Source organism: Charadrius vociferus, unplaced genomic scaffold (assembly GCF_000708025.1).
Source record: "Charadrius vociferus isolate BGI_N301 unplaced genomic scaffold, ASM70802v2 scaffold19, whole genome shotgun sequence".
Taxonomy (NCBI): domain Eukaryota; kingdom Metazoa; phylum Chordata; class Aves; order Charadriiformes; family Charadriidae; genus Charadrius; species Charadrius vociferus.
Genome location: NW_009650173.1, coordinates 989,037 through 1,011,379, shown reverse-complemented (window position 1 = coordinate 1,011,379; position 22,343 = coordinate 989,037). Strand labels below are relative to the sequence as shown.

At 39.6% G+C, this 22,343-nt stretch overlaps 1 protein-coding gene across 2 annotated transcripts in view; it reads right to left on the bottom strand.

Moving 5' to 3' along the window:
- Window positions 1–22,343, bottom strand: part of MICAL2 (microtubule associated monooxygenase, calponin and LIM domain containing 2) — a 57,096-nt gene that overhangs the window by 12,763 nt on the left and 21,990 nt on the right. For both annotated transcript variants that reach the window (XM_009892650.1, XM_009892651.1), the window contains exons 4-19: window positions 21,671–21,772; window positions 19,588–19,743; window positions 18,530–18,630; window positions 16,594–16,851; window positions 15,660–15,775; window positions 14,285–14,411; window positions 13,984–14,074; window positions 13,741–13,888; window positions 11,362–11,561; window positions 10,741–10,853; window positions 6,427–6,498; window positions 5,684–5,833; window positions 4,386–4,490; window positions 2,655–2,873; window positions 2,332–2,433; window positions 1,611–1,742 (exon numbers count right to left, since the gene is read on the bottom strand). In XM_009892650.1, coding sequence (XP_009890952.1) covers window positions 1,611–1,742; window positions 2,332–2,433; window positions 2,655–2,873; window positions 4,386–4,490; window positions 5,684–5,833; window positions 6,427–6,498; window positions 10,741–10,853; window positions 11,362–11,561; window positions 13,741–13,888; window positions 13,984–14,074; window positions 14,285–14,411; window positions 15,660–15,775; window positions 16,594–16,851; window positions 18,530–18,630; window positions 19,588–19,743; window positions 21,671–21,772 — 2,192 coding nt within the window. The remainder of the gene's footprint in view (window positions 1–1,610; window positions 1,743–2,331; window positions 2,434–2,654; window positions 2,874–4,385; window positions 4,491–5,683; window positions 5,834–6,426; window positions 6,499–10,740; window positions 10,854–11,361; window positions 11,562–13,740; window positions 13,889–13,983; window positions 14,075–14,284; window positions 14,412–15,659; window positions 15,776–16,593; window positions 16,852–18,529; window positions 18,631–19,587; window positions 19,744–21,670; window positions 21,773–22,343) is intronic.

Sequence of the window (22,343 nt, the reverse complement as noted above, 5' to 3'; positions counted from 1 at the left end):
TTACCTCTGGAGAGAGCATTTTCAATTAAAGTAAACTCAGCCTGAGTGAAATCAAGTCACAAGAAACTACTGCTACACCCTTTAAATACAATGGCAAACTAATAAAAGGCTGTAAGTGCACTTTAAACAAAATGCAGTTGAATTAAAACACCCAAAATGATTGCCCAGGACAAATGTTCTCTAAGAAAAAAAATTTAAAATCCCAGTAAAATTATTGCTCACAGAGTTTCCATATGATCAAGAGCCTAGTTCTCATAATCTAAAGGGCTGTTCACATAGTTTTTTGGGTTTTTTATTCTCTTTGCAGTGTCACAATAGCTCTCCAAATCAAATGAGCAACAGGCCCTGATATTTTGGAAACCATTACTTAGCTTAAAACCTATCACATGCTATACCTCCTAGGTCATAAAAAGCAAGAGGTAAATCCAGGCAAAGGAATTATTTTGAAGCTGAAGGGAATTAGGGGATTACCACAGTGAGGCACCTGCTGGGCTTGCAGTGTCCTTGAAGGGCTGTGTAGCCTATATTTTCCTGGGGACTGAGAAGAAGGGACTCTTTTCAACACAGCTCTATCTCAACCGAGGAACGTGCCTCAGAGACGGGACCCCATTTTGCCGAACAGCACTTCTTTCATGTCTCAGGCAGCAGAGCTGCCATCTCTGGCAGCACCTGCATTGGGTCACAGCAACCACATTCATTACTTCTAGAAACGTGATGTTTCCACCTTTATTTCCACATCAACCCTATTAAATACTGCAGTGTTCCCAGACTGCTGCTAAACATAGTCTGTAGGTGAAGGAAAGGAAACCCAGGCCCTTACCTGCCCTGAAAAGCTAAAAATATCAAACTTTCTTCAGATAAAATCTTTCTAAAACAATGGGAGTTAGAAGCCAACATCATCTTAACTTCCACAGATAAAAGCACAGCCCATTGTAACATCAGCACAAGTAATAAGAGCTGAATATCTCAGATTCAAGTGTTCTCATCACTTTGATTCAGAATATGCACATTTCCTCTCTGTAAAGTTTGCTGTTACAAAGAACTGTATTCTAGCAATTAATGTGCAGAAGCAAGTTTAAGGCAGAAATAAGTACAGAAACAAAACAATAAAATCTGTCTGTATCAACAAGTGCTCGTACAATTCTAAGACATGTCCTCTAATTAAAATAACCATTACGGTGCAGATTCTCCCCTGCAGTCCAGATGGATATTCTTATAAAAAGAAACACAAGCACCACCCAAGAACCAGTAACCAATCTCATAACATCCAGTTAGCTATACAATGTGAAGCTTTTTCTCTGCTATGCATGTCTGCGGTATTATCCAACAACAGAACATTTAAAATAAGCAGCAATGCAAAATTTTCAGAATTGAAGCAAAAATTTTGTTAATTATTTGCTTTGTTCTTCAGCTTTATACCTCAACTATTTTTAACGATGGCTTTCCTCTTACAAACATGCAGAATTAATAACAGTGAACAAAAAGTTTGATTCAAATGTGAAATACAATCTATACAACAGATCTGCTGGCAGCACCTTCCATCCAAGCCATTTCTCAAGCAGCTTTAGCGCAAGTTTGGATTTTACAGGAAAAATCTGTTAATAGAGTACCTGTCTAGAAGGAACAGCAGGGGAAGCTGAACCGACAGATGATGGAGAAGAGGCAGCAGCTGAATCATGAGGTGGAGGGCAAGAGGGAGTTGGGGGCTGAGAATGGGATAAGCCTTTAGTAGGTAGCTTATTCTGTGTAGAGCAGAAACAGGAGAGTTATCCAAGAGACAGTGACAGTAGCACAGGTTAAGAGAGTAATTTCACAGTCATGCATCAAAAAAATCGAAAAATAATAACTACAATTCTGCTCTTTTCTCTGTTTCTGAGCAGTGAGAATAAACCTTCACGGCAAATGATATTATGGTAATCAGTTTTCTTATAAAAATATTTACAGTGGGCAGTAAGGTAAGACAGTGCTGGGAGAAAGCATAACAAAACCTAAGAAATTCCACATTGCACTGACTAAGAGCCACTGCTCACCAATTCATTAGAAACTGTGAGCTACCAGTGTATACTTAAGCACAAGACACTGTTTATTCTAACACATTTCTCTTGTGCTAAAATACTCTGACTCGCTTTATTATTTTTATTGTGTTTTACCTCAAATTATGCAGTAATATTTAAACAAAGCTTTTTGCCAGTTTCAGTGGAATCCACATTACTTTTTAGATCCACACAGGATGAAAGGAAAGTTAAAAACAAAACCACTGCAATTTTTTCCCCCTGTGAATGCTTATACATCTAACTCAGCACTTCTTCAGGTGCAAAACCTAATATTCACCTTTGGAAACTCCATGTATCCAAACATTGAGGCAAGATGTGCTGCCTTCTCTTTAATGTTCTTTTTATGGAATTCCCTATTCGCTATGGTCTGAGCTCTTTTCTGCAAAAAGAGCCAGGGAAGGAAAGCCAAGAAAAGAAAGAGAGAGAAATTTCAGTTAACGTCACATACATTATCAGAATACAGCAAGTTTGTTGAAAGACTTAATATGGCCTAAGGTCAACAGAAGAAAAAGAAAAAGCAAGCATATATGCAGGGAAAATACGGTATACAGATTAGCATACGCAATTAAGAGACAGAAAGGAAAAGAAATTGCTTGTCACCTGTTTCATTTTTTCCTCCAGGTGCTGAAGACGCTCAAGCACTCCAGAAAGTACAAATGCCGCAGAACAGGCAGATGCGAGATTTTCAGAGGTTTCTGACAGACTGGGCTGGGTATCTTTTTTTTGTACAGTCTTTGCTCTCCTGGCCATATGATCAGAACCACTTAAAGACTGTTTGGGTTCCCTGACCTCGTGTTCACTCCTAGCTACCACCTGAAACTGGGAAACACTTTAAGTGAAAAAAACCTGCTTTCTGCACTACCATGCAGTATATGCAGCTTTTAAGGATGCTTCCGAAAGCGCAGCACAGTCATGCACATACTAGAAATAAAAGTGTTCTCACGTCACTTTTTGCATACTATCTACTGCATCTCTGATGTTTGTGTCCATGCACTGAAATAAATCAGCCCTACATACCTTATGCAGGTCTTGACATCCTTCTCTAGATTTGTGTCAGTTTTTATGAATAACCCCAGATAGCATCAGTGCAGAAGAACATGACACTACTTCTCCTTCTAGGGTTTTTAGCAAAGGTTTTGGGTTTGTTTGTTTTCTTTTAACATCACATCTGCCCAAACCTAAACTTACAATCAAATTGTAAGAATATCAACAGTAGTTCTTGGCATAATTCTAGATCAAGCTATAATGTATTTCAGATTTAAAGCATTTTCTGAGGACTTCAGAACAGGTCTCTGAATTTGAATCTTCATATGAAATAGGTTTTGAAGTCAATTAAATATTTGAACCAGTCCAGCTTTATCAAATTCAGTCTTAAAAATTACCTTCCAAGTTGGTCTTTTCATGACAGTTTTCTACTTCAACCTGTCTGTCCAATTCAAACAAATACACAAGCTTTCCAGATTTCTCAGAATTAAAATTAAAAAACCTAACGCCAATCAACTTGCAGTATGCTCCTGATGTTTCATGATAGCACCCCTGTGTTTAAAACAATCACTCTCAACTGGTTTACGAATTTGCATTTTTCATCAAGCTGATCTGCAGATTTCCACATGCAATGCAGATCTCATTTCACTGCAGACTACTCTTGAAATGCCACTAGAGAATATTTGCTTCCATTTAAAACGCTAACGTAAAGTGAATGTCAATACTATTTGATATGAGATTGCTTTCATTGGAAGTACTAAGAGAAAAATGTAGACTATTCAGAAATTTTGCCCCATGTATATGATGCTGCAAAAGAGCTTTCAGCAGAAATTCTTATCAAAAGATCTATTTAAAGAAATAAAAAAACCTGGGCATCAATGGCAGGTTTTCTGTGCTCAAGCTTTTATCTTAGACATTTTTGCCAGGTTTCTTGGGTTGGAAAACTCCCTTTGCCTTATCATTACAACAGCCCAAAGCATCAAGTACATGCACAGACAAATTTTAAGGCACTGCTGTAGTTTTCACACATGTTAAATTTAGCTTTGTAATTATATTTATACAATGTGGAGTCTAGATGTGATAACACAGAAATCCACACCTATGTTTTTAGCGTTTGTTCTACACAGTTACTAATTCTTTCAAGTAGTTTTTTCATCGGGTCAAGCAGGTGTAAAATAGCCTTAAGTTTTAATATGGTTTTCACAATTCTCAGCTAAATGTATCTGTTAACTCTGCAAATTGCATCCAAATACCGTTTTATATATTCTGTAGTTACACAATAACATTGAGTTCCTAGCAGTAAGAGAAATCGTGTGCTTTTCAGGTGTTACCTGTTTGAGTTCCTACCTGCCTTTTTGGTTGAGGTGGAAGAAGACTTGAATCCTTAGGTTTAGCAAAGCGAGGATTAACAGGAGGGTCAGAAGAGAGCAGGGCTGGTCTATCTATTAGCTCCTTGTAAAGCATTTTTAAAATTATAAAGACAGAGTGGAAAAAAAAAAGAAGGAAGACAGTAAATAGAATTCAAAGATCTTTTGAGACAGAAAGAAATAAAAGCTGCTTTTAAAGACAGTTACTGTGGAGCTTAACAACACATTTTGCAGATTTTTGTCTGCAAAAAAACAAGCAAACCATTTTTTTTGCACCCATTTTATTAACCCCTTCTACCTTTAAAGATATACTTAAAATTCAGCACATTCAGTATTCTTTAAGAGAGGTTATGATCAAAAGGCTTCCTTCAATGTGGCCAAGCAAACCTCTATGCACATATTGCATGCAGAAAACTCAGGGCACTGAGAAGTAGCCAGGTAGAGCGCAAACAACAGTGGTTAACAGACTGAGAAAGGCACTTGACATCTACAAAGCCTACACTTCTAGAGGACTTAAATATGTAAACAACAAAGTAGATACAAGCACAAATAATTAAGAAAGCCACCACCACCCTTGACAGAACCTTGACACCTTGCTCATCCTTCAGATCTTTTAGGTGATAGATCCAAACTCAGCTGACTCAAACCATCTCACTGGCTAAAGTGTGATTTTGAGCTGATCATCCCTACCTTGACAGCACAGGGGTATTTTTAAAACACCACTAGTCACTCTAACAGCAAACCATGAAAATGCTGTGGAATGTACAAATATACTCCGTTATGCCTACTTTAGGAATGGAAATGGCAACCGGACACATCTTGCAAAAGATTAGGTTCCCCTCTTACACTTTCTAAATTTTCCAAAAAGAAAGATTCCACTGGTTATGTAGTGTCCTTTATTCACAGAATATAGCGAAAAAAGTCCTTCTGCAATACCATATGCAGCCAGTTTAGGCTTCCACAGAAAGCAAAAATTCTACAGACTGGCTTACAAGAGATTTCTAGACATTGCAATTCCACTACACTTTATTAATATAATAGATATTAATACATTAAATTAATATGCATTAGTCAATCTATATTATTCATATTTGTTCTCTAAGTATTGAGAGGAATACCTTTAATTTGCATAAAGTATATAAAAAAAAAAAAAGACAACCCACTTCAAACACGTAACAGATCCACTTTTTCCTTTGGAAATCTGCATCACATTCACAAAGAGGGACTACAGTTTAATTTCAGAGATTATGTTTATGTTTATGTTCACCTATGACCTACCTGCCTCCGAAAAATTGTATTTGGAGCATTCTCTTCAAACTTTGCCAGCAGTTGAGTTGCCATTGATTTAACTTTGTTCTGGTTCATTCCTTCTCTGCCATCACTCTGTTCTTTACCAGCATTTGTCCCTTGGCTTGAAAAGCCTGAGGCCTGCAAGGAAACAACAATCTATGTCTTTCTCGAGTTTACCTATGATACTCATGGAGGGAGAGAAAGAGAGAGATAACATCCTTATCAGCAAAGGGTGGAAGGAAATACAGTCTACAATATATTAAAAATGACATTGTTTTGCAGGCAAAACTCACAAAACAAAACAAAAAATTCTTTGGTCCCAGAGTACAGTAAAAAGGGAACAATTGGTACTAGTGATGATACAGCAGTCACAAAGGTAACTAATCAGAGAGGGGCTAGGAACCGACTTGCAATGCAAACTCTTCAAAGAAAAATTTATTTAAATAACCGAATTGGGAAAAGAGAAAAAGAAAAACCCAATACCTTCAGTATTCTTGGGTCAGAAAGAGCCCTAGAGTGATTTAGGTAATGCACTCCTCCCTACCAAGTGATTTAAATAAATTTAGCTCTCCTTCAGCATACACCACAGTAAATTCAAGGTTTTAGGGCGACAGGCTTTTTGTTCCCACCAAGCACAAGTGACCAAGTCCTGGCCTCCCAACTCCTGCTGTTTCCTCAGCTCTGGTGCTCATCAAGGAGCTGGATATGTATGCACACCATTGAACACCAACCTCATCAAAGACACCAAAAAGACCCTTTCGACGTCTTTTGTTAGTCTCATTTTCTTCTGTTTTCCCTTCAACCTGAAACGATAAAGCCAAAACAAGTTCTATGGATTACTGCAGCAGTTACCAGATTTACCCAAGCACCTCCTCCCAGGATAATAACTTTCATAACCAGGCAAGTGTGGTCTGGCCTGTGTTAAACAAGGCAAACACAGGTGAGCAGTGGAAGCACACAGGCGTCCTCATGGCACTGTCATGCCTCGTTAGGTCCTCCCAGCTCAGCAGGATTGTTCCTCACCTAAGGAGCCTGGTGGCCCTTGTGGCAGTTATCACTTATGGAAAAACTGCCCTGTAGCCCTTGACTAGGAGCTCTTGCTGGACTCTGATGGGTGAAAATATGTGCTTGTACACTTTGTTGAACACAGGCCCTACAACTTTGGTGTTTACCTTTTCCTCTTTCAGCACTAAAGAGTTTATAATTCATAAAGCACTAGCATATCCTTGAAGAAAAAGGCATTACAGCATCAGTTATTCCATGAATTTTAATCTAGACTACACTGGTTTCCAGATAAGGAACAAAATCCAGAAACTCCTCACTCTTTTAACCTAGACATCTGCATGCAGATCATGTGTTCACAGTGCAGACATATCTCCTTTTTTGGAGCAATTATTGTCTGCCTTAAAGGTCTGTCTCCTTGTAAGGTTCATCTCCCTGACTATGGTTTTACATTACAGTACTTAAGCAAACAAATTGCCTATTTTGTGCTCAAGCTATGCACATATTTAATTATTCTACTGAACTAGAGATTACACAAATAAATAATACTTCATACTCAGTCCGCACAAACTTGCAAAATAGTCAAGGCTTAAAAATTTGTATCAGGTATTAAATTCGGGTTTGAAGATTTGGTACAATGGAGAAATTTTTTTTGTCTGATAAACGTCACACTAGGTTATACTTTATGAACAATAAACTACATTCCACTTATTTGCATTTGCCAACGCTGTAACTTAGCGATTCCTCAGCCAACTTTAAAAAAAGAAAAAAGAATAAAGAGAGAAAGATCAAAGAATACAGGCTTCCTTTCTACATATACACTGTTGTAATAAATCATTATGCAGTGAATAGAAGTAATCCCAAACAACTTCTGGGCAAACACCAAAAGAATCAGATGACAGTATTTTGATTACTTTGTATTCTTTGGTACATTGTCTTTCAAGCCCCAGCTCTCAGTCACCTGGCCTTACACTACCCATAGTCATTAGTCTACCAAGGAATAGTGAAACACAACAGCACTGTTACTGCATAATAGTCTGTACCACATAAAAGCAGAATTTGCCTAAGTGAATGGAGCAAACAAGATGTTGCCTTTCAAAAAATCCTACATAAAGGACTTTCATTAACATATTTACAAAGAAGTGAAAGACAAAGCAATTTAATTGTGTAGCAAAACTCCAAGAAAGAGGACTGTGTCCTGTATTGTGTAAACACCTCCATTCATTTATTAGTCTGGAGCACAGGAAATCTCAGTTCCTCTCCAGCCTGGCTGACACTCGTAGGAGAATGGAAAACATTATCCAGCCCAGCACACGCTGCCAGAGCAGCTACTGCCACACCAGCTCCAGGCCCCCGGTTCCTGGGCTCTCACAACCTGCAGCCAGATAAGGGTCCCTCTTCCAGCCAAATAAAAGGACAAACTAGATGGTACAGAAAATTTAGTAATTAACACTCTGTAACCCGACTGTTTTTTGACTCTGATATGCGAGTGCTCTCCTGCAGTCATACCTAGATAACGCTCAACACCACTTGTTGCAGAGGAAAGAACCATAAAACAGAGGCTACAGCCAAACTCTTAACTCAAGCAGTTGTTTTCCAAGGAGCTTCAATTCCCAGCTAGTTTCAGACGGTTATGGCATTCGCAAGTCCCTGTCCTAACCCGAGTACAGTGCTCCTTGCTTAGATTCCCACCCCATCCACGACAGGACTGCAAAGCCTCAACAAAACAAGGTCTTGACAGTCCTGCTCCCCCAGCTGATTTGGAAAATATCACTTCCACTTCTCATTTCAAACGAGCCCCTGCAGTGTGAAACCATAGGGGCACGTCAAGCAAATTATCTCATGCTTTCATGTAGTGCCAAGAACTATACCTCCTGTTATGACAGAAGGCTTATTTCATGACAGGAGGTTAGTCAGAGCGCTGTACAGCTTAGTAATGGAAAGCTCTCCCCACTACGAAAAGTCTATTTACTTTTGCAAATAACTCATGGAAAAACAACAACATTGTGGTCATGAAAAAGGTTTTTCTTCTAAAGAAGTCACCCGCAGGAAAAAGCAATGTTTATTTTGCCTATTTGGTTTCTCACTGCTTGGTTAGCTGGGAAACATGTCACTTGGTTTTGTGTATATGTGGGTGGCAGGGAAAAGTTATTTCCTAACAAGGATATATGAGGTTACTGGGCAATGGACTGTCCACAGTTTTTGAAAATGTGTTTGTGGATGGAAAATATTCAAGATGTCAGCCAGTCTAGGAAATATCTGGAAATTCTGAAGTAATTCTTCAGGTGGAAAAAAAAAAAAAAAAAATCACATTTCTGCCAAAACTGAGAAGATAAGATAGCAACAAATTTAAAAAGCAATATATTAAAATACTGAGAAATGCAGCACATAAAAGTACAGGTGTATGTGTATGAAGGACACTGAATTCCAAAAGAAGTAGGAAATTTGTACTTTTGCAGGCAAAATTTAGAGTCTCTGCATAGGTGTAAGTGAAGTAATACAGTTAAGCATTAAGGAGGTCTATTAAAAAAAAAAAAAGAAAATAAAAGAACGAACGAACTTGAGAAACATCGCAGTAGATACACAGTTTCTGGCTAACCCAGGAAACTCAAAGCCTGGAACAGTTTTGCATTAATGTGGGCTTCTGAAAATGCAGAAGTTACACTCATTTTGGTGGAGGAGTACATGCTGCTGTCTAACTTGTGCTGGTTAATCTCCAACAGTTGAACTTGAGACACTGCGGCCTCTGAGCCAGGTTGTGCAGACATTCCCCATTTAAATTGAAGTTAAAATGAAGGTAGGCTTGGCTGTGAAAGCAAAGCCCCTCCTCAAGGCCTCCTTTCAGAAGAGGACCAAGTTAATGAATAGGCAGAAAGTGAAACAGTTTATTACTGAATAATTTCATTAGAGTAACTTTTAAATTAAATCTCATAAAACTTTTGAAGTTATAATCCATTTATAAACACAGACAATACTCTCACTGCCCACAGCCCTGTGCCAGACAGTATTAACTCAGGTCTCCATAACCCTTCAAGGCCCTGTAGTCTTTAATCACAACATGTATGGGCATGGATGTGTTTCATACAGGGCATAAACAGAGCATGTCAATAAGTTTTCATTAATAAGTGACCAAGAGAGAAAAGTACATAGGTATGACTAAGAGATCATTATCTCTGGAGTCATGCTAGTCAACCTGCCCACCATTGCAGGCTTTATGCACCTACAAGGGTTTGAAAGCTTCCCTCCGGAAACCTGGCAGCATCCACAAACTGTTCAAATTGCTGCTTTCATTAAAAAGCAGCGCTCCCTCCAATCAATAAGCAATCTAGCATACCAATCATTATTCGAACTGATATATAATATTATGGCTGTATATTTAACTCTAGAAATACAGAACTACAGTACTATTTTTCTTAGAGGTAGAAACAGCCCAGAAAAAGTCCAGACTTTCCCATCTCAAAAAAAACCACTAACCAAAACCAAAGCCCCCAAAATAAAAAAACTTAGCATCTAGCATTGCACAAAACCTCCTAAAAACACCTTATGAAAATTTTCCAAAAATAAAACATAAAAGACAATACACATTATGGAGCCAAGATCTCAAATATTTCAAGTTGAAAACGGCAACTTATAAACACACCACATAAAACATCCTCCTCCTCCTCCTCTCACTTTTACCTACACTGAAGAAGATTGACGTAGACAACAGATATGAATTCTCCCCAAGTACATCCAAATTCTCACTATAACTCAATATTTTGCATTTACAGAGAATGTTTAACTGGGATTATTATTAATGCTTCAGTAATTTGGCACTGACAATGCTTAATTTTTATCCTTGCAAACATCATGATCAAGTGTGCATGTGTGTGTTAGCTTTGTTCACTGTGAAATCTTATTTTACTTTTTTAATATGCTCAAAAATCTCCTTCTACAGGTCTCTCAATAGTAGGATATATATAAAACCCTTATTTCTGAGCCTGACAGTTTATTTTCATCTTTAAGAGAAAGACTTACAGGGCAAGTCTTCCTTCAAAACTTACCTTTGGTACTCGTTTTCTTGGTAAAGTTAAATTGATATAATTATTAAAGATGAAGTTTGATGATTTTGCTGAACAAAGATCATTATTTTCTCCATTTTGCTTGTCGCCAGCATCTGTTTAAAAAACAACTGCTTAGGATATTTATTCAGATTTCTTTTTAAAATACATGGACTAAGCCAAAACTTTCCAGTTGAGTACTAGTCGCAATTATACATAATAAACCCAGGCAAATAAAAGTAAATACATACAATGTAGGGTGGCTTTAAAAAAGGAAGAGGAACACCCAGGAATGGACATGCTGTATGCAGTCATCCTTACCAGAGAATCACTCTAACGACTTGATACATGAACTTCATGATGTCAAGCAGCAGTTATCCAGCCGCTCCTGTTCTCAGAAACCACCAAGGACCCACAAAACTTTGGTCTTCAATCAAGGTTTTCCCCCTTTCCTTTTTTAAGCATAAGGTAACTATTGCAGACAGAAGCAGGCACACTCACATGCCAGAACAGCTCAGCTGGGAAAGGACTCTTGGCTCAAGAGCAGTCCTTGTAAGCAGCCTGGATGAAGTGCTTCTGTTCCCCAAACTTGCAAGAATTAGGAGCAGCCCGGGTTCGGCTTACCTACTGCCCGCAGAGGTGTGCCCCTGAACAGTTCGTAAAACTTGGAGAGGTACATGACCATGCTGAGCTTGTCGGGCTCCCCGGCCGACCCCACCTCCTTCCCCGTGGTCACAGGGGGGATCCCAAACTCCTGCTCAGCAACATCAAATGCCAGCTGGTTGTTTTTGACAACGTCCTCTTCGTTCAGGGCATCAAAGTCACTGCAGGGACAACACACTGGCATCAGTGGCAGTTTGCTCTCTGCTCCCCTCGGAAATACGCAGTGCTCCCTTGCCCCTTGGAGAGGTGCAGACCAGCCCCATGAATAAGCACAGAGGCATTTCACTGGGTCAAAGCTACAGAGTCTACACAACACCAAAGGTAAGTCTCATACAAACCCCGTTATTACTAACCCTGGCTTTGCCAGAAACGTCATTTAAAAGCAATTTCACTGGACTGGATATTGATGTAGCCCCATGAAAAAGGATTCCCTTATTTATGAAGAAAGGCAATTCCTCCTCTGAAGTGCTAAGAAAGCTTTTTTGTATCCAAACACAGCTACGGCACTACAGATTTCACCTGTTAGCAATTGACTTTTTAGTTTCAATTAGTTCTATAAATCAAAGCCAGGAGTAGTAAATTTAGGCTAACAGTTTATGAAACAAACATGTTGTGTGTGTGCACACACACGTGCACAGGCACCACCTTTCTTTTTAAGGCGTTACAGACACAGCGTGAATGAGGACCTCCTGCCCATGTCATAACTGGATTTAGCAATGCACTGAAGTACATCACACATCTGGAACTCCATTATCCATTCTCTAATCCATTTTCTATGGGACCTATTCTAAGACTCTGATCCCTTGAACAGCTTCCAAAATTCATGATTAAAATAAACATGTGAATAAATTACAAAGCTCCAGGCAGGGTAGTTTCCTTCTCCTCATAAGGAATGTGAGGTTTTGAACCCCCAAAGAATTCCTCTCTCTGCCTCCCTGCCCACACTCTGCCTATTTCTGGAGCCAGGGGGCTGCTGGCCGCCCTCTGCCCCAGCCCTGCCCACAGGCAGCTGCCTCTCCTGCCTGCCCAGCTGTCCTCTGGCCGGGTCCTTCAGCACTCCCATTTAATACAAAGAGCCAAAAAGATCCGAACACAATGTTAATTAAACAGCAGGAGGTCTGTTAGCTCAGGAAAATAAATCCATCAACTCTCTAGAGAAAGCAGTGCTTAAGAGATATGCTTTCCACAGACAGCAAAGATTACTGTGCTTTCTACACTCTCTCTCCCCCACTTATATCCACAAAACCATCCGCAAGTCCCATTTTTTTTTTAAACTAACCCAAGGCAAAAAAAAGAAATAAAAAAAATATCTTATTCTTACAGCATTAGCTGTTCCTCTGGCAAAGCTGTACAAACAAGCACCCTGGGTATTGCTCCTATTTTTTACAATTTATCACACCTCATAAAAGAGCTCAATCATTTCTTTCATTTATCGATGATAAAGGGAGGCTGACAGTAATTAATTCATTACCCCTAAGTCCGTGTAGGAAGGCAAGAGAAAACATCCTCTGCGTTTTGGAGGCTGGTGAGAGGAGAGAAGAGCCAACCCACCCCAGACTGCACGAAGCAGGCCCAGTAACCCAGTGCCAGCAATTGCCATTTCCTGACACCTGTTTCACACCCACCCTCTCGTATCTAACCGAGGAACCTTACAAAATGTTCACAGACAAGACGTCGGGTCTTGTAGGGCTAGGATCCCAGAAACACTGTCAAAAGGGGAATGCTGACTTATATTCAATCCCTAAAGCAGTTAATTTTCAAGGGCCAGCCCTTGCCGCACAACCCACACGCAAGGGCACTGCGCTCTTCTGGACAGAGTTGTGCAAAACCACCGTCTTCTGTGCACCTCCATGGCCCAACGTTCCCCTACATGGACAATGAAAACACACTGAGGACAGCTCAATTTAAGGCTCATCCAGGTACTTCTCTAACTCATGACAATGCCATTATGGCTATGGTTTCAAACATGCACTAAAAATCTGTCTCCAGGGACCTGAGAATGCAACTCTCACATTCTCCAAGCACTGCAATTTTTGTTTTAAATAGCTATGTGACTCCCACAAACATGATCATAAGTCATAAGGTTCAAAGCCTTGCTAGGTCTTTGAAACCATATAAACTTTGTTTTAAATAGTATGCAGGGACATAAAGAAAAAACAAAGCAAGAAACAACCCCACCCTCTCCATCCCTTGAACCCAGCAATAGTCTGCACCTCTTTACAAAAACCAGCAATAGTAGGGGACTGTAGAGCACCAGTGTTGTTCTGGTTGGTCTTACACTATACTTTGGTAAATGCTTAATATATCCTACACTCAATAAAATCTTCAGATGTCACTTACATGAGGTCAGGTCTGAAGCGATGGATAATTGCACACAATGCAAGGCCACTTTTCCAGGAGGTAGTCAGGTCTGTGACGTTAACATTACGGTACCCTTCTGTCTGTTTCTGACACCAGGTCAAAAGCTTGTTAGGTCGAATATCTGACTCTGCAGTTACAGTGAAGAGCCATCATTTTGATCAGTTTTTGTATGCTTACAAGGCTCCAAATATTAAACCACAGCAAACACAAGATGTCACATACCATGTCTTGAGAGATTCACTGATCTTCTAATGGAGCTTACTCTTTCAAGAGGACACTGTTGTAACTCATTGGTAACATATAATTGTCTCACCTACAAGTCAAAGCGATTAGCAGCGTAATGTTAGAATTGCTTGGAGAGAAAAAAACCAACACAACGTTTCTTTCTAGGTTAACTTTATCAACAGCTGGTTCTAAATTAAGGAGTCTGCTGAAGATTTTGTTTATGCATTACCTGCAGCCCTATTTCTCCTGGACAAAAAAAAATGAACTGATTTCACAAGCCAGCCTTTTATGTACTGACCTGGTGAGGTCGAACACAGCTTGAGTTCAAGTTCGGGTATCTTGTTCCTGGGTCAATGGTATACTGGTCAAAGTTCTTGTTAATATTTTCAGGGGTAGTCTGAGGCAAGAGTCGATAAATGCTCTCTCTTATAGAGAAAAAAGATGCAAGACATACCGATTAAAATAAATATTTATTATATAAAGAGTTTTGTGTTTGGTTTTTTTTTTTTTTTTGCAGCTACCTGCACCTTATTTTGATTCTGCCGGGACAAGTGTTATGCACTAAATACATAATGCATCCATCCCGTTTCTTATCCCTGCCCAGTGGAAGAAGGATGCCAGACAGAAAAAGGACAACAAAAAGACAAGACTCTTAGAACTCATGCCCATACTTTCCTGAGGCAGGAAACGAGCAAGAAAAAGAAGAAAGAAAAAAAAAAAAAGGAGGTTACATCATTCAATCATCTGGTTTTGCTTTAACCTCCACCCAAAGAGTAACTTCTTTACCACATAACAGCACTAAATCCCGTCATTCTGCAATTCCTATAACCACCACAGCCTTTTTTATTATGCTGTTCAATTTTCCATTTGGGACTATGCCGTGTTTGAGTCATCCCACAGGCTTCTATCTTAAAACTTTTTCTCAAAGCACTGTACTTAGTAATGTTTCTACTTGCATCACCACAACCATGACTATTTCTATTATGCATCTGCCCCGAAAGCGCCTGGGCAGCTGTAGCAGAGCAGGGCAGTTGCCATCAGGACCAAAGTCAGCAACTTCAACCATCAGACCACAGCAACACCAGGACTGCTGATGTACTTAACAACAGATCTTTTTTGCTCTGGTCAAAAAGACATAATATAGAGAAGCTTGTGATGCAGCATTATAGCATTTCTCCTTTGCCACACATTTATCAGTCTAAATAAAGAGGGCATCAGGGCTACTAAGTGAAAATGCAGAGTTAAAATCACAAGTACTGACTATGAAACTGTTAAAGTATTTCTTTACACTTGTTTCAGGAATTTTATTTTAACTAAAAAAAAAAATGAGGTGCTGAAATGGTTGGAGGGTTAGTCTTTGGATACAAGGTATTTTTAGTTTATTTCCTTAAGGATCACACTTAATTCTAGTCATTAGTGATGTAAATTAGAGATTTAAACCAATGTCACGCACACTGCTGGATCTCTGTATTAGTGTGTGGAAGCTTACAGAGCAACGGTCTACTACTACTGTCAATTGTTTGGTAACCTAAAGAATGGATAATTTCAACCCAATGCCATTGCAGTGAAGGAGAATATTTCTCCTGTTGGCATTCTGAATTCCACTGCCTTCTACCAATACTGCAACTCTTTGAAACACTGGAAATGATGGAGAAGACAAAAGCAGCACTCACCGTTCAGCAAGAATTTCTAACGGGGGTTTTCCTTGAGCCCAGCTCCGCACCATCCATGCAGTATCAAAAGCAGCTAAGAAACCTCTTGCACAGCCAGTACCCATTGGCCAGAAGGGCTGTAAGAAGCATTTACATTTTAATTCCCTGTATTTATTAAGTTCTTATTACAAAAGTAACCTGCAATGTGAATCTGGAGTCCAGGGTTTCATATTGTCTTAGAAAAGTAGCCCAGAAAGCGTTAAAATACACCATAGCTAACTCTTGGAGTTTTTAGATGTTTCTTTCCTGCAAGCCTTAGCTACTGAAAAAGACTGCTTTTAAAAAAACTTTTAAAAAAGTTTTTTAAACTTCTGTATTTAAAAACAAATTTCTTAACCTCAAAAGGTAAAGGCGGCGGGGGAAAAAAAACCCCAACAACTCAATACTCAGGAATTAGTCAAGGAAAAAAGGGAAAAAATATGCCTTCTCATCTCCTAATTTTCCTTTGCACTGATCTTTTCAAACACTTCAAGGCTGTCAGCATGAGTTAAAAAAAAATATTAGTTGCAACATACACTTTTCACTTCAGAAAGAGAACATATTAAGGCAAAAAAGCTGCAATAAAAATTGTGACCAAGTTTTTCTCAGTGATGGAAGTCAGGAAAATTATGCCATGCACCCAAGCTGAGGACACACAGCTCTCAGTTTTCAGACAGAAATACAACTTGCATAAAGCAAAACAGGATCTCAGCCAGAGACTGCCAGCCAAGCATTAGTTATGATATAAACTATGGCATAAAAGAGAAAAAAAATAATTCTATTCCAAAGAAGGTACCATTGTTTCAGGACACGTAAGAGAAGATGGTTTGTTTTGTAGGGTAGATTGAATGGCTGGATTAAAGGGGGGACACAGGGGAGGCAAAAACAACTACTTGGAAGACATTCCAAGATATACCTCAAGCAAACTGTCTCCAACAAGCGCCACGAGGAGCTGATGTCTGTGCCTCTCTCTCACTAGTGCAGCGTTTTCAGATGCGTACATGGAAGTAAAATCAAACATTGCTACATCTGGTTGCCCATAGTGATTAATTGCAAAATCCAAGGAAGGCAGCTGGTAATTGGTTGCAAAGTCAGCAGCTTCTCTGGCATAGGACAGCAAATTGCTCTGGTTCACATTTTCCCCACAGAGGAGCAACTCAGTGTCAATATAGTCCTGCAAGGAGAAAAGCGCATAGGATTAGATACTCCAACCCCCCTCTCTGGATCAGAGCGTTGAAGTCTCAGAGCACCACACTGGCAACCACACATCTCACAGCAAAAAGAACCAAGCGAGATTTGTCATCTCCTCCAAAAAAGTTAGCACACAAACACAGGTTACTGTACTGCCCCAAACAGCAACTCTCTATACCAACACTGAATAAGCAGCTTTATTTGCAATAAGATTATAGTGCCTCCCAGTTCCTCAGTTACACATTAATTTTTTAAATAACATTATTTCCCTCCCATCAAAAGATGTTATCATTACCACTACAATGCTTTTTTGTATGTGTGAACCCCACGTGAAACCACACGAGAGCAGAAATACTAATGTACTGATGACATAGCATGTTGGTCTCAGCCCAAAGGTTTGACTTTGCATCTCAGTAACAACACATTCAAACTTGGACCATACAAGCTTTTCTGTTGTTGTTTTGGGCTGGGTGTTTTGTTTTGGGGTTTTTTTGCCAGTGTCATGAAGGACCATGCCTTTACAGGTCATCCTACTTAAAGACAGTGATTATTAATAAGGCAGTTTCTATTTACAGCTTAATCGTGGATGAGACCCCTAATCGCAGGGATGATTCCACAGAACCGCTATTAGCCCAGTTGTTTTAGACAGATTGGGTTCCCCCCCCTCAGACCTGAGCAGGTCAGGAGAACAGCTCTGACAGGCAACAGTTGCTGTTCCTCTTCTCCAAACTCCCCACAGATCTGCTGGGACTGCACCGACCTACAAACACCAGCTCCTCAACCCCAGAGCCCACCTCGTGCTCCCCCCTACGCTGCTGGGGGCTGCTGCCCTTCCCCTCTACCCCCCGAGCTAGGCAAGGCCAGCTGCTCTGCCCTGAGAGCCCCCGTCCTCCAAAAGGGCAGGAAAACGCGGCATAGAGCAAAGCAGACCCATCAGAAAGCCAAGAAGCCTTCTGATAGCTCCCCACGAGTACTTCCTTCAGGGAAATTATACTCGACTGTTTTGGCACTGTCTTACTTTGCAAGAAAAATTGACCTCTCTTGGGTTTCCAGGAAGAGAAATTTAAATGGTGCCAAAACACTTTCTAAAAACAAAAGAAAATAAGCCCCTACATCTCACAGAAGAAGGAAAAAGAAAAAAAAAGAAGAAAAAAAGAAAAGAAAAAAAGGCCTCAAAGTCTCAAGCCCCTTTGAAAGTTCAGGCCATTGTGTTTTATAGCCTCCTCCTGTCATGTTTCACCCACTGTAGAGAATTTGCAATTTAGCCTGGGGTAGGTTTTAATGCTTCCTTATTTGCCTGATAAAACTGGACATATCTGTGCTAAGTTCACCTTTAAATAAATTAGGTTTTTATTTTCTGGTGTGATGACCACACCACGTATTTCCAAGGTAAGTTGAGATCCTATTTCAGCCAGTTTCAGAACTGACAAATTTAGGAAGCATTGTTTTCAGTTCTCTACAGAAATCTTGTGCTGACTGGAGGGAGAAACAAAACAACAACAAAAAAAGTCAGAGTAAGATCTAAGTGATCTGAGCTTTAATGAAGTGATCTAGTAAGTCTATAAACACCCTCTGTAACATGCAACAACGTTTATGCAGATGTTCACGCTTATTCTATGCCAAGTAAATAAAAAAGGGGTTTAGCCAGCATTTTTACATACATTAATAATCACTCCTTTGTCCAGAAGACTCTGCTTTTTTGCTGTCATCACAAAATAATGAGTGCTATCTTTATAGTAAACAATATTCTCCAGGTCAATTCCTGAAAAGAGATAATACATTTGTTATCAAGGACAGTGCATTGCCAGTGTCATTTACATCATGTCATCAATCCCCACAGGTGCATTTCCTTCTTGGGATACATTCACTTTCTCAGCTGGGATGAAGCACTAATGGACAAGATGCTATAAAACAAAATAAAAGAAGAGATCCGCTTTATCCCACAAGAGTTTGTCTCAGCATGATTTAAAGTTATTCAGCATCCTTTTAAGGAACAGCCAGTTATCTACAGCCTTAACAATCTTCTGAGGTTGAAAACGGGAGCCAACAGAACAAAGCGCTTTTTAGGTTGCTAGGGCTCTGGCATTGGGTCTAACCAGGAGTTTTGGTTTCTATTATAATAATAATTTAAAAAAAAAAAAAAAAAAAGCTGTAAATCAAGAATGGAATTGCTTGTACCGACAGTGGATGCAACTATTCTGAAGCCCCTCTTCATAAAGATGTATTTCACAGTTTATATTTTCAAGTATTTATGGCAGATTCCTGTCTAGTTCTTTTCAGTTTATCAGATCTACACATCAAAAAGCAAGAATAAACTCCTCCCAGAAGGGCAGAGCCTTTTTCACAGGATTTAAGCTGTTCAGTATGTGAACGGATACAAACAAAACAAACCATGTCTTAAGGGAAATCTCTGGGCACTAAAAGTGCTCTTCTAAATTTGTTCAACATAGCAGACATTTTTACAGTTGACAAAAATTTAAACATTAAAACAAGCTATGATGTGCCAACGCCCAAGCTAAAAGAAAAACAAATCCAACTGTACCATAAATGGACACCTCCATCTGCAAAATTCTGACATCAACAGCACTTTATCACTTGTTTTTTTTAATACAACATATTTAAATTGATGTTAATAGGAATAGGAGGGTGGCCTGGCACATAAAGAGTTCCACTACTGCCTCTTGTATTTGGTTGTGGAAAAAAATGAGGATGCACCCACCCGTTTCCTCTTTAAGGTCCTGGAAGAACTTCTGATTGAAGATGAAAGCAACACCACTAATTTCTTCTACCTTGGCTTCTGCAGTTGTATTTCTGTTTATAAAATTGGCAGTGATAGCTATAGCCAGCTTTCCACGAAACTCCTTCCTCCTGAAACCTGATAAGCAAAGAAAAGAATTAAAAACACTGGAAACTTCACGTTGGACTTTCAGGGAGGGTCAGCTCAAGGCAGGCTTGGTCTCTTTCCTACATTTAGTCCTACACTTCAAACAACACCATCAGCAGATTCCATCATTGCTCCAAAATTCCCCTGAATGCAAAGAGTCAGTCTTTTCTTCCCACTTCCAGCTGCAAAACTGGAGCTGTACTGCATTCAAGATAAAGTCTCTCTGCACATTCCCTTTATCCGTAAGCAAATTCTGAAGTAGGACCAAGGGTCCTTAGGGTATTTTTAGGCAACCACAGATGACTTCTCAGAGGATACATGTATTTTATAAGAAGAAACAAATCGGCTATGAATTTTTGTCTCTGTGCTTCTTGATATGCTCTCATTATTTCATTGGGAAAGATTAAATATGACAATACCAGCTTCTGTATGTTAATAATCTTCAGTGCACCAAACATTCCTTTAGATACTGGTACTATGATAACCATTAACTTCTCCGCTCTCGTGAGACTACACCTGGAATATTGCGTCCAGCTCTGAAGCCCTCAACATAAGAAGGACATGGCCCTGTTGGAGTGGGTCCAGAGGAGGGCCACAAAGATCATCAGAGGGCTGGAGCACCTCTCCTATGAAGACAGGCTGAGAGAGTTGGGGTTGTTCAGCCTGGAGAAGAGAAAGCTCTGAGGAGACCTTATATTCCCTTCCAGTATCTGAAGGGCACCTACAAGGAAGCTGGAGATGGACTTTTTACAAGGGCGGGTAGTGATAGGACGAGGGGTAATGGCTTCAAACTGGAAGAGGGGAGATTTAGAATAGATATTAGGAAGAAGTTTTTCACTATGAGGGTGGTGAGGCGCTGGAACAGGTTGCCCAGCAAAGTTGAGGAGGCCCCATCCCTGGAAGTGTTCCAGACCAGTCTGGATAGAGCTTTGAGCAACCTGGTCTAGTGGGACGTGTCCCTGCCCATAGCAGGGGGGTTGGAACTCGATGGTCTTTAAGGCCCCTTCCAACCTAAACCATTCTATGATTCTCAATAGAGTCTGCAGCTGAGGTAAGAAAAGTGTCATTTTGCTGATACCTCACTATATAAAAAGTCTTTTATGGGAGTAGCTGGACAATACCGTGGGGAAATTTTTAATAGAGCATTATAAGGAATTAACTCTAAGTATATTGTAGTTGGCAGATATAAAATAAGCAGACAAACTATGAAGCTAATAAAAAAAGGAAATTGTGTATCTAGTGAACTCAATCTAACATGGATATAATTAAAGCTAAAAGGGAAATATATAATTAAGTAACAGGTTTGTTCATGTGATACAGGAGCAGCTTAGGTAGTGTCTTGCTAAAACAAACAGCTCAGGTGGTCTGAATTCTCAGCAGTGACTCAAAATCATAGAGCATTTCCCCTCTCTCCCCCCCAGCCTTAGCGTTATTTATTATCTTTTGGTATCGTTTCCAAAGTAACTGCTTCTGAAGTTAAATCACCTCTATAAAAGAGCAATACCTCTGATGCCTTCATTAAATACCTGGCAGTCACATTTTGTTGTTCGTTCAAACAGACAGTGCAAATTTACAGCACAATAGCAAAGACTACGCAATTCCTGACACATATCTCATCAGCCTCCTTAAAGTTAAATCATCGTGTAATTACTTAACTTTGAAGCAAGCCCAATGGCATCATGTTGCAGTTTGTAGACAGTGCAGATACACAGTGCTGAGAATTAGTAATGACAGTAAATGTCTTTATTTGGAGCTATAACTTAACAACAAAACCAGAAGATACCACATAAAAAGTAGTTTCCACACAGACTTCAGTGGATTGAATGGTAGCCTGTTGCTTTGTGTTCTCCTCTGACTTTCAGGCCTTCCAAAATACCCTAAAGACCATTAATAAGGCAAAAAGCACACATTCACCTACCTTCTAATGTGTTTCTGCGGCCATCTGCACCAATAATAACATCAAATTCATACTCTGACAAAGGGTGATCCACGGGGAGAAATTCAGCCCTCCAACCTATCTCTAAAAACACAAAGAATAATACTTAATCATTCTTCAGTAGTACAACCGAGAAGTGATTTCAAAGTCTGAAGAAAGGGCATTAAGGTAAATGGTTCATTTCCCATTGATAGGGAGCTGAATTCTGCCTTGGTCTGATGGAGTGAGGTTCTGCTCCAGTCCAAGCTATGTTCAGGCTGTATTAGCAAGGTGTCAAACTCGTAAGCTGGCAATAAAAAAAATAAATAATGGAAGCCTTCATTTGGGTCACCTAATGCACTAAACTTCCTCTCAGACCCATATCACAAGAATATGCTTAAGCACCTCATTCTCACAGAACTAGCCCCAGAGTGACTTTATCAGGACTGTACATCCAGGCGGTTACAGCAAGGAAGGGCTGAGTATTAAAAGAAGAAACATAGCGTTCCATTGTCAATACTTTTCATTGTCTTCTAAACAGAAATTAAACAGAATCATACTCACAAAGCTCAATTTAATCTTTGCATTAACACTAAATTGATTATGTGAAAATGTTTGTATCATCCATATTAAAAAAATTAGGTATGCTTTACCTACTTGAAACAATATACTTATT